Source organism: Musca autumnalis, unplaced genomic scaffold (assembly GCF_047663935.1).
Source record: "Musca autumnalis isolate F117 unplaced genomic scaffold, ASM4766393v1 scaffold_3, whole genome shotgun sequence".
Taxonomy (NCBI): domain Eukaryota; kingdom Metazoa; phylum Arthropoda; class Insecta; order Diptera; family Muscidae; genus Musca; species Musca autumnalis.
Window position 1 is genome coordinate 13,733,620 of NW_027411866.1, and position 15,762 is coordinate 13,749,381.

Below are 15,762 nucleotides of genomic sequence, written 5' to 3' on the forward strand. Positions count from 1 at the left end.
TTGAGTATTTCTGCTGTTTTCAGGATGACGTATACATTGTGACAATATTTATACGCCACCGAGGAGTACTCGTAGCAATGCCATACAATGTTGAGAAAATAACTTCTAGAGGCTCTAACGAATTAGTTTTGAAAGGAGCCGTTTTTTTCGGAACACTGGATACGTATACTTTATGACAGCATTTATACGCCTACATATGTAGGTGCGTACATCCTAAAATTTAGTTTTCCTCTAAATTTGAGGTGACGTATAATTTGTGGTAATAGTTATACGTCATCTAAAAATAATCTTAGCAACGTCATAAGTTACAGATAAAATAATTTCTAGAGACGCTAACGAATATGTTTTGAAAGTCTGTACACCGGTGACGTATGCCTTATAGCTTCTATAAATTATCTTCGTTAAGGAGGCTTCTCCTAATGGCCAGTAACTGCAACCGGAATGGAAAAGTCGACCTGTTTTTATAGGTCAGCTACTTCCCTTTTTTCGAAAGATAGGATATTGCCGAATCCCCTTTTCTATCGAATCCCTAATCTGCAAAATTCTAAGATATTTGGGATGTGCTGTTTTAGAAAAGTTTATTTTCAGAAACCGCCTGTCGCACATAGTGTTTTCATCGAGTATTTCTGCTGCTTTTAGGGTCACATATACATTGTGACAATATTATAATTTTGAGGAAATAATTTTTAGAGGCTCAAACAAATTAGATTCGAACGGATCTTTTCTGAACACTTGATACGTATATTTTATGAAAATATTTATACGCCTAAAAATGAGCTTTCCTTTGAATTCGTGGTGACGTATACTTAGTGGCAATAGTTATACGCCACCTAAAAAAACTCTTAACAATGCCATAATCTCCAGATTTTTTCTATAAACTATCTTCGATAAGGAAACTTCTCCTAATGGTCAGCAACTGCAATAGGAATGGAAGAGTCGACCTGCTTCTTATTGGCCAGATGCTTCCAGCAGGTACCTTTTTCGAATTATAGGATATTGCAGAGGCCTTTAGGATCATACATCCTAAAAATGAGGTTTCCTTTGAATTCAAGGTGAAGTATACTTTGTGGCAATAGTTATATGCCACCTAAAAATTACTCTTAACAATGTCATAATCTCCAGATTTTTTTCTATAAACTATCTTCGATAAGGAAACTTCTCCTAATGGTCAGCAACTGCAATAGGATCGGACGAGTCTACCTGTTTCTTATTGGCCGGTTGTCCCCAGCAGGTACCATTTTCGAATTAAAGGCTATTGCAGAGGCCTTTTCTATAGAATCATCAATCTTATTATCAGAAACCACATGACGCACATGGTGTTTTCTTCCATCAGAAACCACATAACGCACATGATGCTTTCTTCCAGTATTTTTGCTGATTTCAGGGTGACGTATACATTGTGACAATATTTATACGCCACCAAAGAATACTCTTAAATAACTTTTAGAAGTCCTAACGTATTAGTTTTGAAAGGAGAGGATATTTTTCTGTACCCTGGATACGTATTTATATTTTATGACAATATCTACACGACTATATTATATCAAACATCCCTAAAACGATATTTCCTTGGAATTCTTGGTGACCTATACTTTGTTTCAATAGTTATACGCCACCTTAAAATACTTTTAGCAATGCCCATAAGCTCCAGATAAAATGATTTCTAGAGACACTACTGAATGAGTTTTGAAATGAGGGTATTTTTGCTGTACGCTGGAGACATATACTTCAGTTGTAGGTTTATTTTACATCCTCAAAGTCTTCGAAAACGTACACCTTAAGGCTGAAATAGCTAAAGCGCTTTCCCTTTTACCTTATGTCGTCGGTCTTAAAAGAATAAAAGTCAAATGGTCCTAATTTAAATTCGGGCATTTTCTTAGCCTCTGCGAAATGAGAGTATTATATCATCTCCTATGTGGCGTATACTTTGCGACAATAATTATACGCCGCCTTGGAAGACTATTTACAAAAGGCAGATCAAAACAAAATCTTATTTTCCAAAATATTTGCTTATCACAATTTATTATTTATTTAGAATTGAGTCAAATAACTAATTTTCCGTTTGCAAAATTATTTTCATTGCAGGTTTCTTTGCCAAAAATAGAACAGCACACATTGTCAATTGTGTCATAAAAAGCATCTCTAAACGTAAAAATTCCTCCTTAATCCCATTCACACATATACGGCAGCCGTTTTCTAAGAGATTACATTAAATTACCTTCAAATGTTCAACAGAGCTTGACAATGGCATTGAGAACAACACCATCGACACCAGCAGCAACGACATTGACACAATATGACCGAAATGCTGAAGTCGTAACATCCTCGTCTATTTTAACTGACCTAAAATCAAGTGATTTGAATTTTGCTGAAACTTTACACAAGGCCGCTGTAAAATTGCTAACTAAACGTAGTGTTGTTATACAAAATGTCATTGAAACGAAAGGTGGTAGCGGAGGTGGTGGTGGCGGCGCTGTCAATGAGGCAGTGACCACGCAACAACATCTTGACCATCACAGCCAACCCACAACAACAGTGAATGTAATAATGGACCGAAATTTAGCTGAAAGCATAGCAACGATACGTAAAAATGTAACAAGGGTATTGCAAATGTACTTTCGTCAAATAAATGAAACAACAACAGGAGCCATACATCAACAACAGCAGCAGCATGAAATGCCTGAGGCTATAAGCAGTAGTAGCAACACAACTACACAACAGCTAACCAACGATATACAATCTAGCGGAACGACGACGGCGACGAATAGCACACCTACTCAGTTTATGGCCAATGTGGCAGCAACAATGACTTCAGAAGTTTTACAAAATTCCACCAACCTCAACAGCGTTACCTATTACAATACCAACTTAGCAAGTAGTAGTAGTAGTGACAGTAGTAGCCCTAGTAATGACAGCAACAATGTGATATCAACAACAATATCCCATTTAACGGATATTGCTAATGCCACCTTGGCAACAACAACTAAAGCCTCCGAAACTGCCAGCCCGTCCTTAATGTCGTCAACGTCATCGCTGTCAACTTTAGCAGGGAACATAACATATCCCAGTTATGGCATACCAATTAGTAGTGCTGAAAATTGTTCGGCAATTTTTAGCAGCTACAAACCACCACAAACAGGTGAGTAAATTTGTGAAAATTCGAAATAAACATAAGAGATTATTAAACAGAGATGAAATAAGCAAAAAAATAATCGGTTTCGCCGAAAGCTAAATAATCACGGCCTATGGCTGTAGAAAACAAAACAAAAACAATAACAGGAATGGTGGGCCTAAATGGACTAGGAAGAGATCCTTAAATTTGAAAATAAATTACATTTTGGTAGTTGACAAAAGATGCTTTGGAAGTTTCCGGAACTCAGAATTTATTAGACAACGAGCTCTATCCTTGGCCGTGTCTCAGTTCTTTTATAAGCCCACGAGACTTGACTCAGGGTTTTTCAAATTCCATGAGAAATGACTGGGTGCGACCGTGGTGCAATGGTATGTACGCCCGCCTTGCACGCAGAAGGTCGGTGGTTCGATTCCCCGGCCAGGCAACACCAAACATTTTTCAACGGTGGCAAAATACCCCTCAGTAATGTTGGCGACATTTCCTGAGTATTTCAGCCTTGAAAAACTTCTCTATAAGTGGTGTCTTAGGACACGCCGTTCGGACTCGGCGATAAACAGTAGGTTCCATATCATTGAGCTAAATATGAATCGGGGTGCACTCATTGATATGAGAGAAGTCTCCCTTGTTCCGTATGGGATGTTGTGGAACAATGTTTTTTTTATTTTGTACTTGCTCAAAGATCATAGCTCATAGTTTATGTCGGAAGCATTTAATAGTGTTGTTAAGTCCATTTTCGTGGCCCCAATGAAATATTCGCCTAACCTATATATCGTCTGCCACGCAGAAAAGGTCGTACGTCTACTTTTTATGAAAATTAATAATGGAATAACTGGATTGGAGTTCTCACATATACATTAGGCAGTTCTGTTATTTAACCGCTACTTTAATTTGCATCACAGAAAAGGTCAAACGTTTTTATACCCTCCACCATAGTACGCGAGGTATATTAAGTTAAGCTAGGGTCACATTACGCAAATATTTGCTCTAGCGACCGGCAGTGTGCGCTTACTGAGAGCAAATGAGAGTAAATAATGCATTGAAATTTATGCTCAATTGCTCTCAGTAAACACACACTCCCTGTCGCTGGAGTAAATATTTGCCTAGTGTGACTCTAGCTTTAGTTTTTCTGTTTGCAACACATCGAACTAATTATTTGCGACCCTATAAAGTATATATATTCTTGATCAGGATAAAATTCTAAGACGATCTAGCCATGTCCGTCCCGTGTGTCTTTTTTCCATAGGTAGGTCAAGTTAGAAGATGGGCTATATCGGACCACTTTTTGGTATAGCCCCCATGTAACGGTACCACCCGATTTATGGTATTTTGCGGATTTTATTTACATTTTTTACCAAACTTGACATTTGAGGCTTCCAATGACCAAACAATTTCTCCACTAAAAATTGCCAATATAGGTCCATGTTTTGGTATAGCCCCCATATAACTGTACCTCCCGATTAAAGGTATTTTGAGGATTTTAGCTACATTTTCCTCCGAAATTGGCACCAATTTGGAACTTGGAGTTTCAAGAGATCAGAAAACTTCTGCACCAAAAATGAAGAAGATAGGTCGACGTTTTGGTATAGGTCCCATATAACGGTACCTCCTGATTTAAGGTATTTTGTGGCTTTTAGCTCCATTTTTTGACCGAATTAGCTGAAATTTGACATTTAAGGTTCCCAATGACCAAAAAACTTCTCCACTAAAAATTGCCAATATAGGTCCATGTTTTGGTTTAGCCCCCATAACGGTACCTCCCGAATTTAAAGTCTTTTGAGGATTTTAGCTACATTTGCAGACCGAATTAGCTATAATTTGTCATTTAGGGTTCCCAGTGACCAAGAAACTTCTTCAACAAAAATTATGGACACATACACAAATTTTATTGTAGCCTCCATATAACGGTACCGACCGACCGATCAGAGTATTGCATGGTGGAGGGTATAAAAAGTTCGGCCTGGCCTCTTTTTAAAGTGTTTTATTTAACTTGCTTTGGTGTACGTTTAGTTCAAATCTAGTAACTCATTTTTAACACAGTTGCAGTTGACCAATCGAACTGAAACTTTGCACACTTTTCAGATTTGGATGACAATATGAAACCAAAACCAATATGGGTCCACTTTTTCATATAGCCCCCATATAACGGTACCACCCGATTTCAGGTGTTTTTAGGGTTTTTGTCTTCATTTTTAGTCCGAATTGGCTGTAACTTGGCATTTGGAGTTCCCAATTGTACAGAAACTCCCCCCACCAAAAATTGTGGGCATGGGTCAGATTTTGGTGTAGCTCCCATAAAATGGTACCACTCGATTTCAGGCAATTTAAAGTTTTTATCTACATGTGCGGCCTAAATTGACTGTAATTTGATTATGGACTTCTCAGTTGCCGAAAAATGTATTTACTAAAAATTAAAAAATAAAAAATAATTTAAAAAATGAAGTTACAGTGTTTTATTTATAAATGCACTTAAAACTAGAAAATAATTTTTCATGATGGAGTCTCTCAAATAAAACGCTTGCCATTTAATAGTGTCACAATTTTTAATGCAAATGCAAGCGTTTTATCTGAGAGACTCCTTCATGAAAAATAATTTCTAGTTTTAAGTGAATTTATAAATAAAACACTGTAACTTATTTTTTTAAATTATTTTTTATTTACTTGTTTTCTTTTCCTATATTTTTTAAGCTACTTCACCGAAATATGTCTTCCAGAAATAAAGATAAAGCCAAAGCGTTTTGGGTGAAAGTTGGTAATTTTTCAATATGATGACTATATATTGAAAAATTACCAACTTTCACCCAAAACGCTTTGGCCCATTAAACATTAAGTTGCATGCTTCTTCTTTATCTTAAACTTAATCATTTCCTAAAATTTCTTGCTGATCGGACTATTATTACGACCAACAGGACAGCTACAAAACCGCATAAGAATTTTGTTTTTGGTCAATTTCACCCCTTTGGTACATTTCATCTCCAACTTTTGGTCGGAATTTGACCTCCCCACAAAATTTCGTCATGAGCGGTCCACAATTGAGACCTGTAGTGCGATTCTGGAACTCATTTTTTGAGTTACCGACAATTGTCGGTATAATTAAAATGGTTATAATTTCGGTAATTACCGATGTTTTTCGGTAAATTAGCGACGAATAAAAAGCAGACGTAAAGTTCTACCGATAGCAAGAGTGTTGTCAACTTTTTTTGAACTTTTCATTCATAATTTTGCGTTTTAGTTTTATCGAATTTTGTCGGTAACTCAAAAAATTAGTTAGAGAATCGCACTACTGGAGTTTTTATTAAAATTTTTAATGGACGGACGGACACACATAGTTATGTCGATTTTTTTGTCAAGATATGAAAAATTCGAAAGGGGTTCTGCGACAAATATTTCGCGATGTTACACGAAATTAAAGTATAAAGTAAAGTATAAATATTTTATTTAAAAAAAAAAAATCCGTAAATTGAAGAAAAAGGTCGTAAGTCCTAGCAAAAATACAGAACTGCAGAAGGAAAATGTCGTAAGTCCAAAGACATCCGATTATCTCCCAAACGCGATGAAATTTCATCAAACAAAGAACAGTTATAGAAGCGAAATAAGTAAAAGAAGAATACTGTTTTTACCACCATAATCAAATCTTTAATGCAGAAAGCAGTGTAATGTGTTTTTATCCTCCTGAAAATTATCTAAAAATGGACTTACGACCTTTTCTATGACACCGTGTGTAGTGGTTGGAGCTCAAGATAATTCTTGAACGGATCTGCCTATTTACTCCAAAATTTTGCCTTAGTAGTATTTGGTTCAAAATTAGTTTAAGTTCGAAGAAAAGCCATATCGGTTCACTCCTTCAGGTACCTCTCCCACAAATGTTCAAAAATATTCGGAAAAATTGTGTACACGATAACTATTAAAGGGAGTGCCCGATTTTGTCCATACTTTGCACATCCTAATATATCTACCAGATATAGATCAGGTTCGAATATGGACTATATTTGTCCACTACCTCCCACACAAATTTTCGGATAAATTCACTTTAAGACCTGCTCTCGAATAAATTGGATTTTTGTTGAAGCAAATTGCTAGAATTGAAAAATTTAACTTCTTCTTTTTTGAGAAACCTTAATATTGGTCATGTTAATGCTCAAAGCTTATGTCCTTCTAACTCCAATACTAAGTTGGAAGAGTTTAAGCTCATTTTTGGTGACTGTGGATTGGATATTTTGGGAGTATCGGAGACTTGGTTTAAACCCAATATTTGCTCAAGTTCTTTAAACCTGTCGGATTATACCATTGTGAGAAATGATCGTTGTTCTCATAGAGGAGGGGGTGTATGCTTGTACATATCCAAAAATCTACGCTACAAAGTTGTTTTTAGGGCTATGGAATATGGAGTTTGTGAGTCCTTGTTTGTTGAAATTTTCGGCATCGATTCCTCTATTATTGTTGGTGTGGTTTATTTACCCAGTGGTGCTATTGATGTTTTTGAAAGTCTTCATTCAGGTATATTTGACATATACTCTAATATTGTAGTAATGGGTGACTTCAACTATAACTTGTTCGATCCTGTAAAATCCTTTAACTTTCGCTCGCTTGCAAATAGATGTGGTCTTCATAGCGTTCATAATTCGTTGCCAACACATATTAACAATCCCACAAACAGTACTTCTTTGCTTGATTTGTTCCTCTTAAGTCAGCCATCTTTTGTAGCCTACAAAAGTCAGATTCAATACCCATTTCTTTCTTCGAATCACAGTCTTATTTTTTTATCTCTTAGGTTTGAATCTCAATTGAGGCAAAGATTTATTGACTTTAAAGATTATAACAAATTCAAAAACAATGATTATTCTCAGTTAATAAATGAATTTGACCTGAGTTCTGTTTACAATACTAATGATGTTGACTCTCAATTATCTGTGTTGAATAATCTTATCAACTTACTGCACGCCAATGTTCCAACAGCAAGAGTCAGGGCAAATTGTAAGGATTCCTTGTGGATGAATTGTAGTGAAATAGGGCAGGCTAGGAAGGAAAGGGATGTATCATACTCTGTCTATCTTAGAAACCCAAGTCTTGAAAACTGGAAGGCTTACAAGCGTTTAAGAAATAAGGCTAAGTCCATAATTAGAAAGATTCGTTATCAGTTTGGTAATTCTTATTTTAAGGATGTCAATGGTGTAAACTTGTGGAGAAAAATTCGACAACTAGGTTGCATTGAACGTGAAAATTCAGAAATTGATGTAAGTGAAGTTCAGACTATTGCAAATAACTTTCTAAGCAATATGAGTCCCTCTGATAATTCTTCGTTTAATTTTGACAGTTTTGTTGAGGATGCTGATTCGTTTTCCTTCCGCTGTATATCTGAATATGAGCTGTCAGCATCACTAAATTCTATTAAATCAAACGCCTGTGGCTATGACTGTATTCCGATCAAGTTTATTAAACAAATTTTTCCCGCAATTTCGCTTGTTTTGTTGCATATATTTAATACTGCTCTCACTGTCTCCAGTTTTCCTGATATATGGAAACTTGGAAAAATAATTCCGATACTTAAGGATCGCCAAAACTCTATTGGAAACTATAGGCCGATTTCCATATTACCTGCGTTATCAAAAATACTTGAGAATGTTCTTAAGGACCAAATTCTGGAACACTACTGTCGTATATCGTTTTTTAGCCCTTTTCAGTTTGCTTTCCGGAAAAAACATAATACAACTTCGGCTTTGCTCTCTATTACTGAATCCATTAGACAACAATTGAATAATCATACCAGCTGTATGCTCGTTTCTTTGGATATCACTAAAGCATTTGATCGTGTTAATCATTGCGTTTTGATTGAAAAGCTTCGTGACAAATGTAAATTCTCTAAAACGGCGTGTCGCTTAATTTACTCATACCTGTCTGATCGTAGACAGTATGTTTCAGTGAATGGTCTTGATTCTACTGTTGATTATGTGACTTCTGGTGTACCTCAGGGATCAATTTTAGGTCCTATTCTCTTTCTTTCATACATTAATGACATAGTTACTGCTGTAAAAAGTCCAATTTGTGATCCTTATGTCTTTGCAGATGATTTTCTTCTATTATTTAAGTCCTTTGATTCTGATAACTCTATAAACTCCCACCTTCTTTACGTTTCTAATTTACTGTCACAAAATAAGTTGGAATTAAATCCTCTTAAAACTAAGGCAATGTTTTTTCACTCTCGTAATCAGTTCTCTTCTGGTTTCCGAATTAAGGTTGGGGCCACATTTATTGATAATGTGGATTCTATGAAATGTCTTGGCGTAATTATTGATTCCAATCTTAATTTCAGTTACCACATTGATGATATATCAAGGAAAGTTTGCCTTATCTTAAGAAGACTTTATAGCCTAAAAGCGTATACTCCTATATCTGTGAGGAAAACATTAGCATTTTCGTTATTGATGTCGTTGGTAAATTATGGAATTGAAGTTTTTTCCGGGACCTGGGACTATAATCTGGATAAAATTGAAAGTATTATTAGGAAAATTGTTAGATATGTCTATCAAATAAGTGTACATAATCACGTACTTACGTTCGAGTTATTGGAAGTATTTCTTGGTTGCAGCTTTAAGGTCTATATTAAAGCAAGGAATATCTCACATTTTTATAAAATTATTAAATATCAACAGCCTGAATTATTGGTAGATCAGTTTTTGTTTATACACTCAACACGAAACGTGCAAATTGAAGTTCCTTTGGTGAGAAATTCTGCACTTGAGCATTCGTTTTTGGTTCGGGTTTATAGAGTTTGGAATTATTTACCGAGTTCCTTGAAAATGTTCTCATATTCTAACACCACATTTAAGAGGAAGCTAATAGCAGAGCTGAGCAGAATTGTGAGAGAGGAAATTTTTAGAGAGAATTAATATTTAATCTTTCTTGATGTTTCACTACTTATTTCAGAATTTTTTGTACATTATTAATGTTGTCTAAAATCGTATACAATGCAAATTATTAAAAAATATAAATAAAAAATTGCATAAACTTTAAATTGTTTATGGTTCACAAAAAACTAATAGTACGTTTTCACAATTTGTCTGTGTGCTAGCACACAGGCTTGCTCACCCCTGCTGATAGTATTTTTCGTTTCTCAACAAAAAATCTTAAAATCTTAATATTTTTTTTTTTTATTTTCAAAAAGACATCTATCTGTTCTATGGGACCATAAAAGAAAATAAAACTTAGATTTTTATCTTTATACATTTATTAACATGCAATATTCATATGGCTGGGGAGCCGTTTATCGTTTTTTCTATGCAATTATCTTTAGATATTTTTATTAACTTTTGAATTATAATTGTTACTACCATAGTATTAGCTTTTTTATTGTAATCTCCAATACATGTATAATTGGCTAGGAAGCTTTCTATGTATTGATTTTTTAAATAAATAAATAAATAAATCTCGTTCGTTTTGCGGTTCGATCTTTTCCGTTCCGCAAAAGGAACTAGGTCGTTCAGTTAGTTCCATAGTTCCTATTAGTACCAACCTTTATATGTATACCCACCCTCATACTCATTCACTCAGTTCATATCGTTCGTGCTTCTTCTTCATCAAAACAAAAGAAAAATAAATTGTTTTCGGCTTTCTTCATGGTAGATTACAAATATTTAAAACAAATTTACAATCGTTTTGCTAATTAAAAATACTTCAATTGATTTTTTTTAATTCGGCAAAGATCAGTTTAGTAAGAAATGACACTATGAGATTTCTTATTCACGAATAAAAGACAGGGAGAGAGAGAGACAACTGATGTTAAATGAACTGATGGAACTAACTGAAAGAGAAGAGCAAAAAGAATGGGAAAGAAACGAACGAGGGTGCAAAAGGAACTATCTGAACCGCATAGTCGGACCTAGTACCGGTCGTTCCTTTTGTGGAGTAGTTCCTTTGAACTAGTTCGTTCCGGAACGACACAACTCTACAAATTGCATTCGCTGCCTCAATTACGACAGTAAAAGTTTTTTTTTCAGGGGCAAGTCCACACTTCTTGAAAAAACAGCCCGAAACGTGTAAAAACCCCCCAAGTATGGTACAAATTCCCCGCAAATTTTTGAGCTTTAATCCAATCAATATGTTTTTTTTAGGAAAAAAGTTATTCACTCCAAACAGGCTGACAGTATGTCTCTGTCGGTAAAGCCGACTGATACTTTTTTACTTGTTTGGTAGAGAAGTTTCTATTGCTCATATGATGTTTGGTACCCCCCGATGTTCAATAACCCACAGAAATGACTGAAATTTAGAATTAAGTCTTCATAAAGCCCCCATGGGATGGTATCTCCCGATTTTTGGTATTTTGAAGGTTGTGGCCTCAATATCCCACCGAAATGGCTGACATTTAGAATTTAGTCTTCGTTGGAAATTTTTCGGTATAGGTCCACGTCTTCATATAGACGCCATAGGACGGTACCTTCCTATTTTCGGTATTCTGAAGATATTGGCCTCAATATCCCACAGAAATAGCTGAAATTTAGTATTTTGTCTTCGTTGGGGATATAAAACTTTTTTCCTGAAATTTGCCGGTATAGGTTCACGTCTTCATACCCAGCAAAAATTCGGATCCATTAGTCATTACGTAACCCATTACAAAGTAATGTAAACAAGCTTCTTTTCCCATTACAAGTAATCTGAAAAGTAATGTGATACTTCTTAAAAAAATTACAAGGCAAACCTACTTACTTTGCTATTTACTAAGTAATGAGGACGGTGGCACAGTGAGTGTGTGTCCGACTATAAATCCTAGGGTTGTGTGTTCAACGCTCACTGTCGAGCACGCGAGTTTTTTTCGTGGTGCACATTTAAGTTCTTAAGCAACCCTTAATGTTCGTGTGCGTGGCATAGAGGGTTTGTGTGTTCAACTCGCACAGCGAGCGAAATAAAATAAAGTAAAATAAAAAGTAAGAAGTGTGATGAAATTAAAAAAAATCTCTACATCAACTGTGTTCTAAAAATAGAATTTTTTTCAACTTACTTTTCAACTTCTAGTGGCCACAGAATAACTAGTTATTCTAGTGGTCATAAAATAACTACAAACTGAGTGCGACATGCCCTTGTAAAAATAGTGGGGAAGAAAGGGGGTTTGCGAGTAGTTACGGCTGCCAAAGATCCCTTACAAAACCCATGAGTTTGGGAGGACTTTTTTTGCTGGGTATAGCCCCCATTTTCCCGATTTTCGGTATTTCCCGCAGAAATGGTTATCCCGATATCCCGCAGAAATGGCTGAAATTTAGAATTTAGTTTTCGTTGGGGATATAAAACTTTCCACCAGAGATTTGACGGTATAAGTTCACGTGTTCATATAACTCCCAGCCAGGTCCCGGTACCTCCTGATTTTCGGTATTCTGAAGGTTTTAGCTTTAATTTGGTCTCCATTGGGATATTAAACTTTCCATCTGAAATATGACGGTATGGGTTCACGTCTTCATATAGATCCCATAGGACTGTACCTCCCAATTTTCGGTATTCAGAAGGTTTTAGGCCTCAATATCCCACAGAAATGGCTGAAAATTGATATTTAGTATTCGTTGTGGGTTTAAAACTTTCCACCTGAAGTTTGGCGGTCCACGTCTTCATATAGCCCTCATAGAACGGTACCTCACGATTTTCGGTATTTTGAACGTTGTGGCCTCAATATTCCACAGAAATGGCTGAAATTTGGTATTTAGGCTCCGTTGGGGATATAAAACTTTCCACCAGAAATTTGACGGTATAGGTTCACGTGTTCATATAGCTCCCAGCTAGGTCCAGGTACCGCCTGATTTTCGGTATTGTGAAGGTTGTGGAATCAATAGCCCACCGAAATGGCTGAAATTTGGTATTTCGTTTTGGTTGGTGGTTTAAAACTTTCTACCTGAAATTTGTCGGTATAGGTCCACGTCTTCATATAGCCTGCAGAGAAGGGTACCAACCGATATTCGGTATTTTGAAGGTTGTGGCTTCAATATCCCACCGAAATGGCTCAAATTTGATATTTAGTTTACGTTGGGGATATAAAACTTTCTAACTGAAATTTTTCCGGTATAGGTTCACGTCTTCATATAGACGCCATACTAGCTATTTTGAAAGTTGTGGCCTCAATATCCCAACCAAATGGCTGAAATTTGGTGTTTAGTTTTCGTTGGGGATATAAAACTTTCCACCTGAAATTTGTCGGTATAGGTCCACGTCTGCATATAGCTCCCATAGAACGGTACCTCCCGATTTTCGGTATTGTCAAGGTTTTAGCCTCAATATCCCACAGAAATAGCTAAAATTTAGTATTTAGTCTTCGTTGGGCGTATAAAGCTTTTCACCTGAAATTTGCCGGTACAGCACTCATAGGACGGTACCTCCCGATTTTCGGTATTTTATAGTTTGTGGCCTCAATATCCCATCGAAATGGGTGAAATTTGGCATTTAGTCTTCGTCGGTGGTATAAAACTTTCCAAATGAAATTTGACGGTATAGGTTTACGTCTTCATATAGCCCCCCATAGGACGGTTCCTCCCGATTTTCGGTTTTTTAAAGGTTATGGACGTTTGTGGGATAAAATGGCTGAAATATTTAGTCTTTTTTGGGGGTATATAGCCGCCATTGAACGGCTTTTCATATAGCCGACATTGAACGGCATTCACGAATTTTCGATATTTTGAAAGTTTTAGCCAGGCGTACAAAACATTATGCAGACGTTTTGCCAAAGGCCTCTTGTAAGGGTACCATCCTTTTAAGGGTTATATTCAAAAGTCACATTTTTCTATCGAATTGATTGTTAATTGGAATTTTGTGTTCCCAGAAGATAGAAAACTTACTCGCTATGCAGGTTTAAATCTAACCCCAATCAACCGGTATTGCCCAATTTTATGTATTTCGAGTTTTTTTTTCAAATTTTCAAACCAAAATTGCTGTATTTTGGTACTGTGTGTAGTCATAGGACAAAAATAACAATGGGTAGAAGCCGTTTCATATTCACTTCAATACATTGGTGGGGGAGGGTATAAAAAGTTCATAATTTTTAATTTTAATTGATCAGTTGGTTCGACCACTATGTTTAGTTTTTTTCGAACCCCTTTGGCCAAGGAATGAACTTAGATTTTTAAGGAATATTTTTTCAAACAATATCTGGTCAATAAGCGATCATACTATTTTATAGTAGGCCTTTTAACCCTCTTAGCGCCAAGATGTTTTTCCAAAAAAACTAAAATTTTATATGAAAATGTTATTATTTAGACTTTTTAAACATTTAAAAATAATTTTTATTCTAAAACGTATAGTTGTTCTGTAATTGGTCTTTTTTAAAAAAATTTTACAACATAAAAGAATAATATAGGTGTACTCTTACATGACAATCCGTTGGTTTTTGATTGCGAAAATACTTTTACTACATTCCTAACAAATCCCTGAGTTTATATAAATGTAAAATTTATGATTGAATTTTTATACCCTCAGCAATTATGCCAATGAGGGCATATACACTTTCATACGGGCAAAATGTGCCTCATCGAAATAATAGTTTTAGACCCCAAGTATGTTTGGACGAAATGTGTTTCAGACTATTTGGAATTGATTTAGCCATGTCCGTCCGTCTGTCTGTCTGTCCATCTGTCTGTCTGGCTGGCTGGTGCACACGATAACTCTCGAATGGAGCAACCGATTCGGTTCAAAATTTGGCTTTCGTAATATTTTGCCCAAACTTAGTTTAAGTTCGAAGATGGGTTATATCGGCCCACTCCTTCCGGTACCTCCACAACAAAAGATCGAAAATGCTCGGATAACTCTTGCGCACGATAACTCTTGAAGGGAGTAACCGATTTGGCCCACACTTTATACATCGTGAAAGTTCTACCAGACTTAGATGAAGTTTAAATGTGGACTCAATCGGTCCACACCTTCGGGTACATCCCACACAAAATTTCGAAAAAGTTCAGTTTAGGACCTGCTCTCGAATCTCTTTGATTTTTGTTGTAACAACTTGTATTCGCTGTCCCCCATACGACGGTACAAGTTTCATAAGAGGCAAGTCCATACTTCCTGATAAAATAGCCTAAAAGTTGCAAAGAGCCCCTATGACACCGTGTGTAGTGGTTGGAGCGCAAAATAACTCTCGAACGGATCTGCAGATTTGGTCCAAGATTTGGCCTTCGTAATATTTTGTCCAAACACAGTTTAAATTCGAAGATAAGCCATATCGGTCCACAACTTCAGGTACCTCCCCCACAAAAGTTGAAAAATGTTCGGAAAATGTATGCGCACGATAACTTTTGAACGGAATGACCGATGTAATCCATACTTTGCACATCCTAATATATCTACCAGATATAAAATAGGTTCGAATATGGACTATATTTGTCTACTCCTTCTGGTACCTCTCACACAAAATTTCGGATAAGTTCACTTTAAGACCTGCTCTCGAATCACTTTGATTTTTGTTGAAGCTATTTGCATTCGCTACCTCCATTACGACGGTAAAAGTTTTTTCAGGGGCAAGTCCATATTTCTTAGGAAAACAGCCCGAAAGGTGTAAAAAATCCCTATGTCACCATATGTGGCTGTCGGAGAGAACGATAACTCTCGAACTGTTCAACCGATTTGGTCCAACATTTGGTCTTCGTCATATTATATACAAACTTAGTTTC

The 15,762-nt window shown here is 36.1% G+C and overlaps 1 protein-coding gene across 2 annotated transcripts in view; it reads left to right on the forward strand.

Moving 5' to 3' along the window:
• The window catches only part of Pdfr (Pigment-dispersing factor receptor), a 164,586-nt gene that overhangs the window by 125,191 nt on the left and 23,633 nt on the right, over nucleotides 1–15,762 (forward strand). For both annotated transcript variants that reach the window (XM_073979573.1, XM_073979572.1), the window contains exon 2: nucleotides 2,086–3,139. In XM_073979573.1, the coding sequence (XP_073835674.1) occupies nucleotides 2,245–3,139 (895 nt within the window). In that variant the 5' untranslated portion in view covers nucleotides 2,086–2,244. The remainder of the gene's footprint in view (nucleotides 1–2,085; nucleotides 3,140–15,762) is intronic.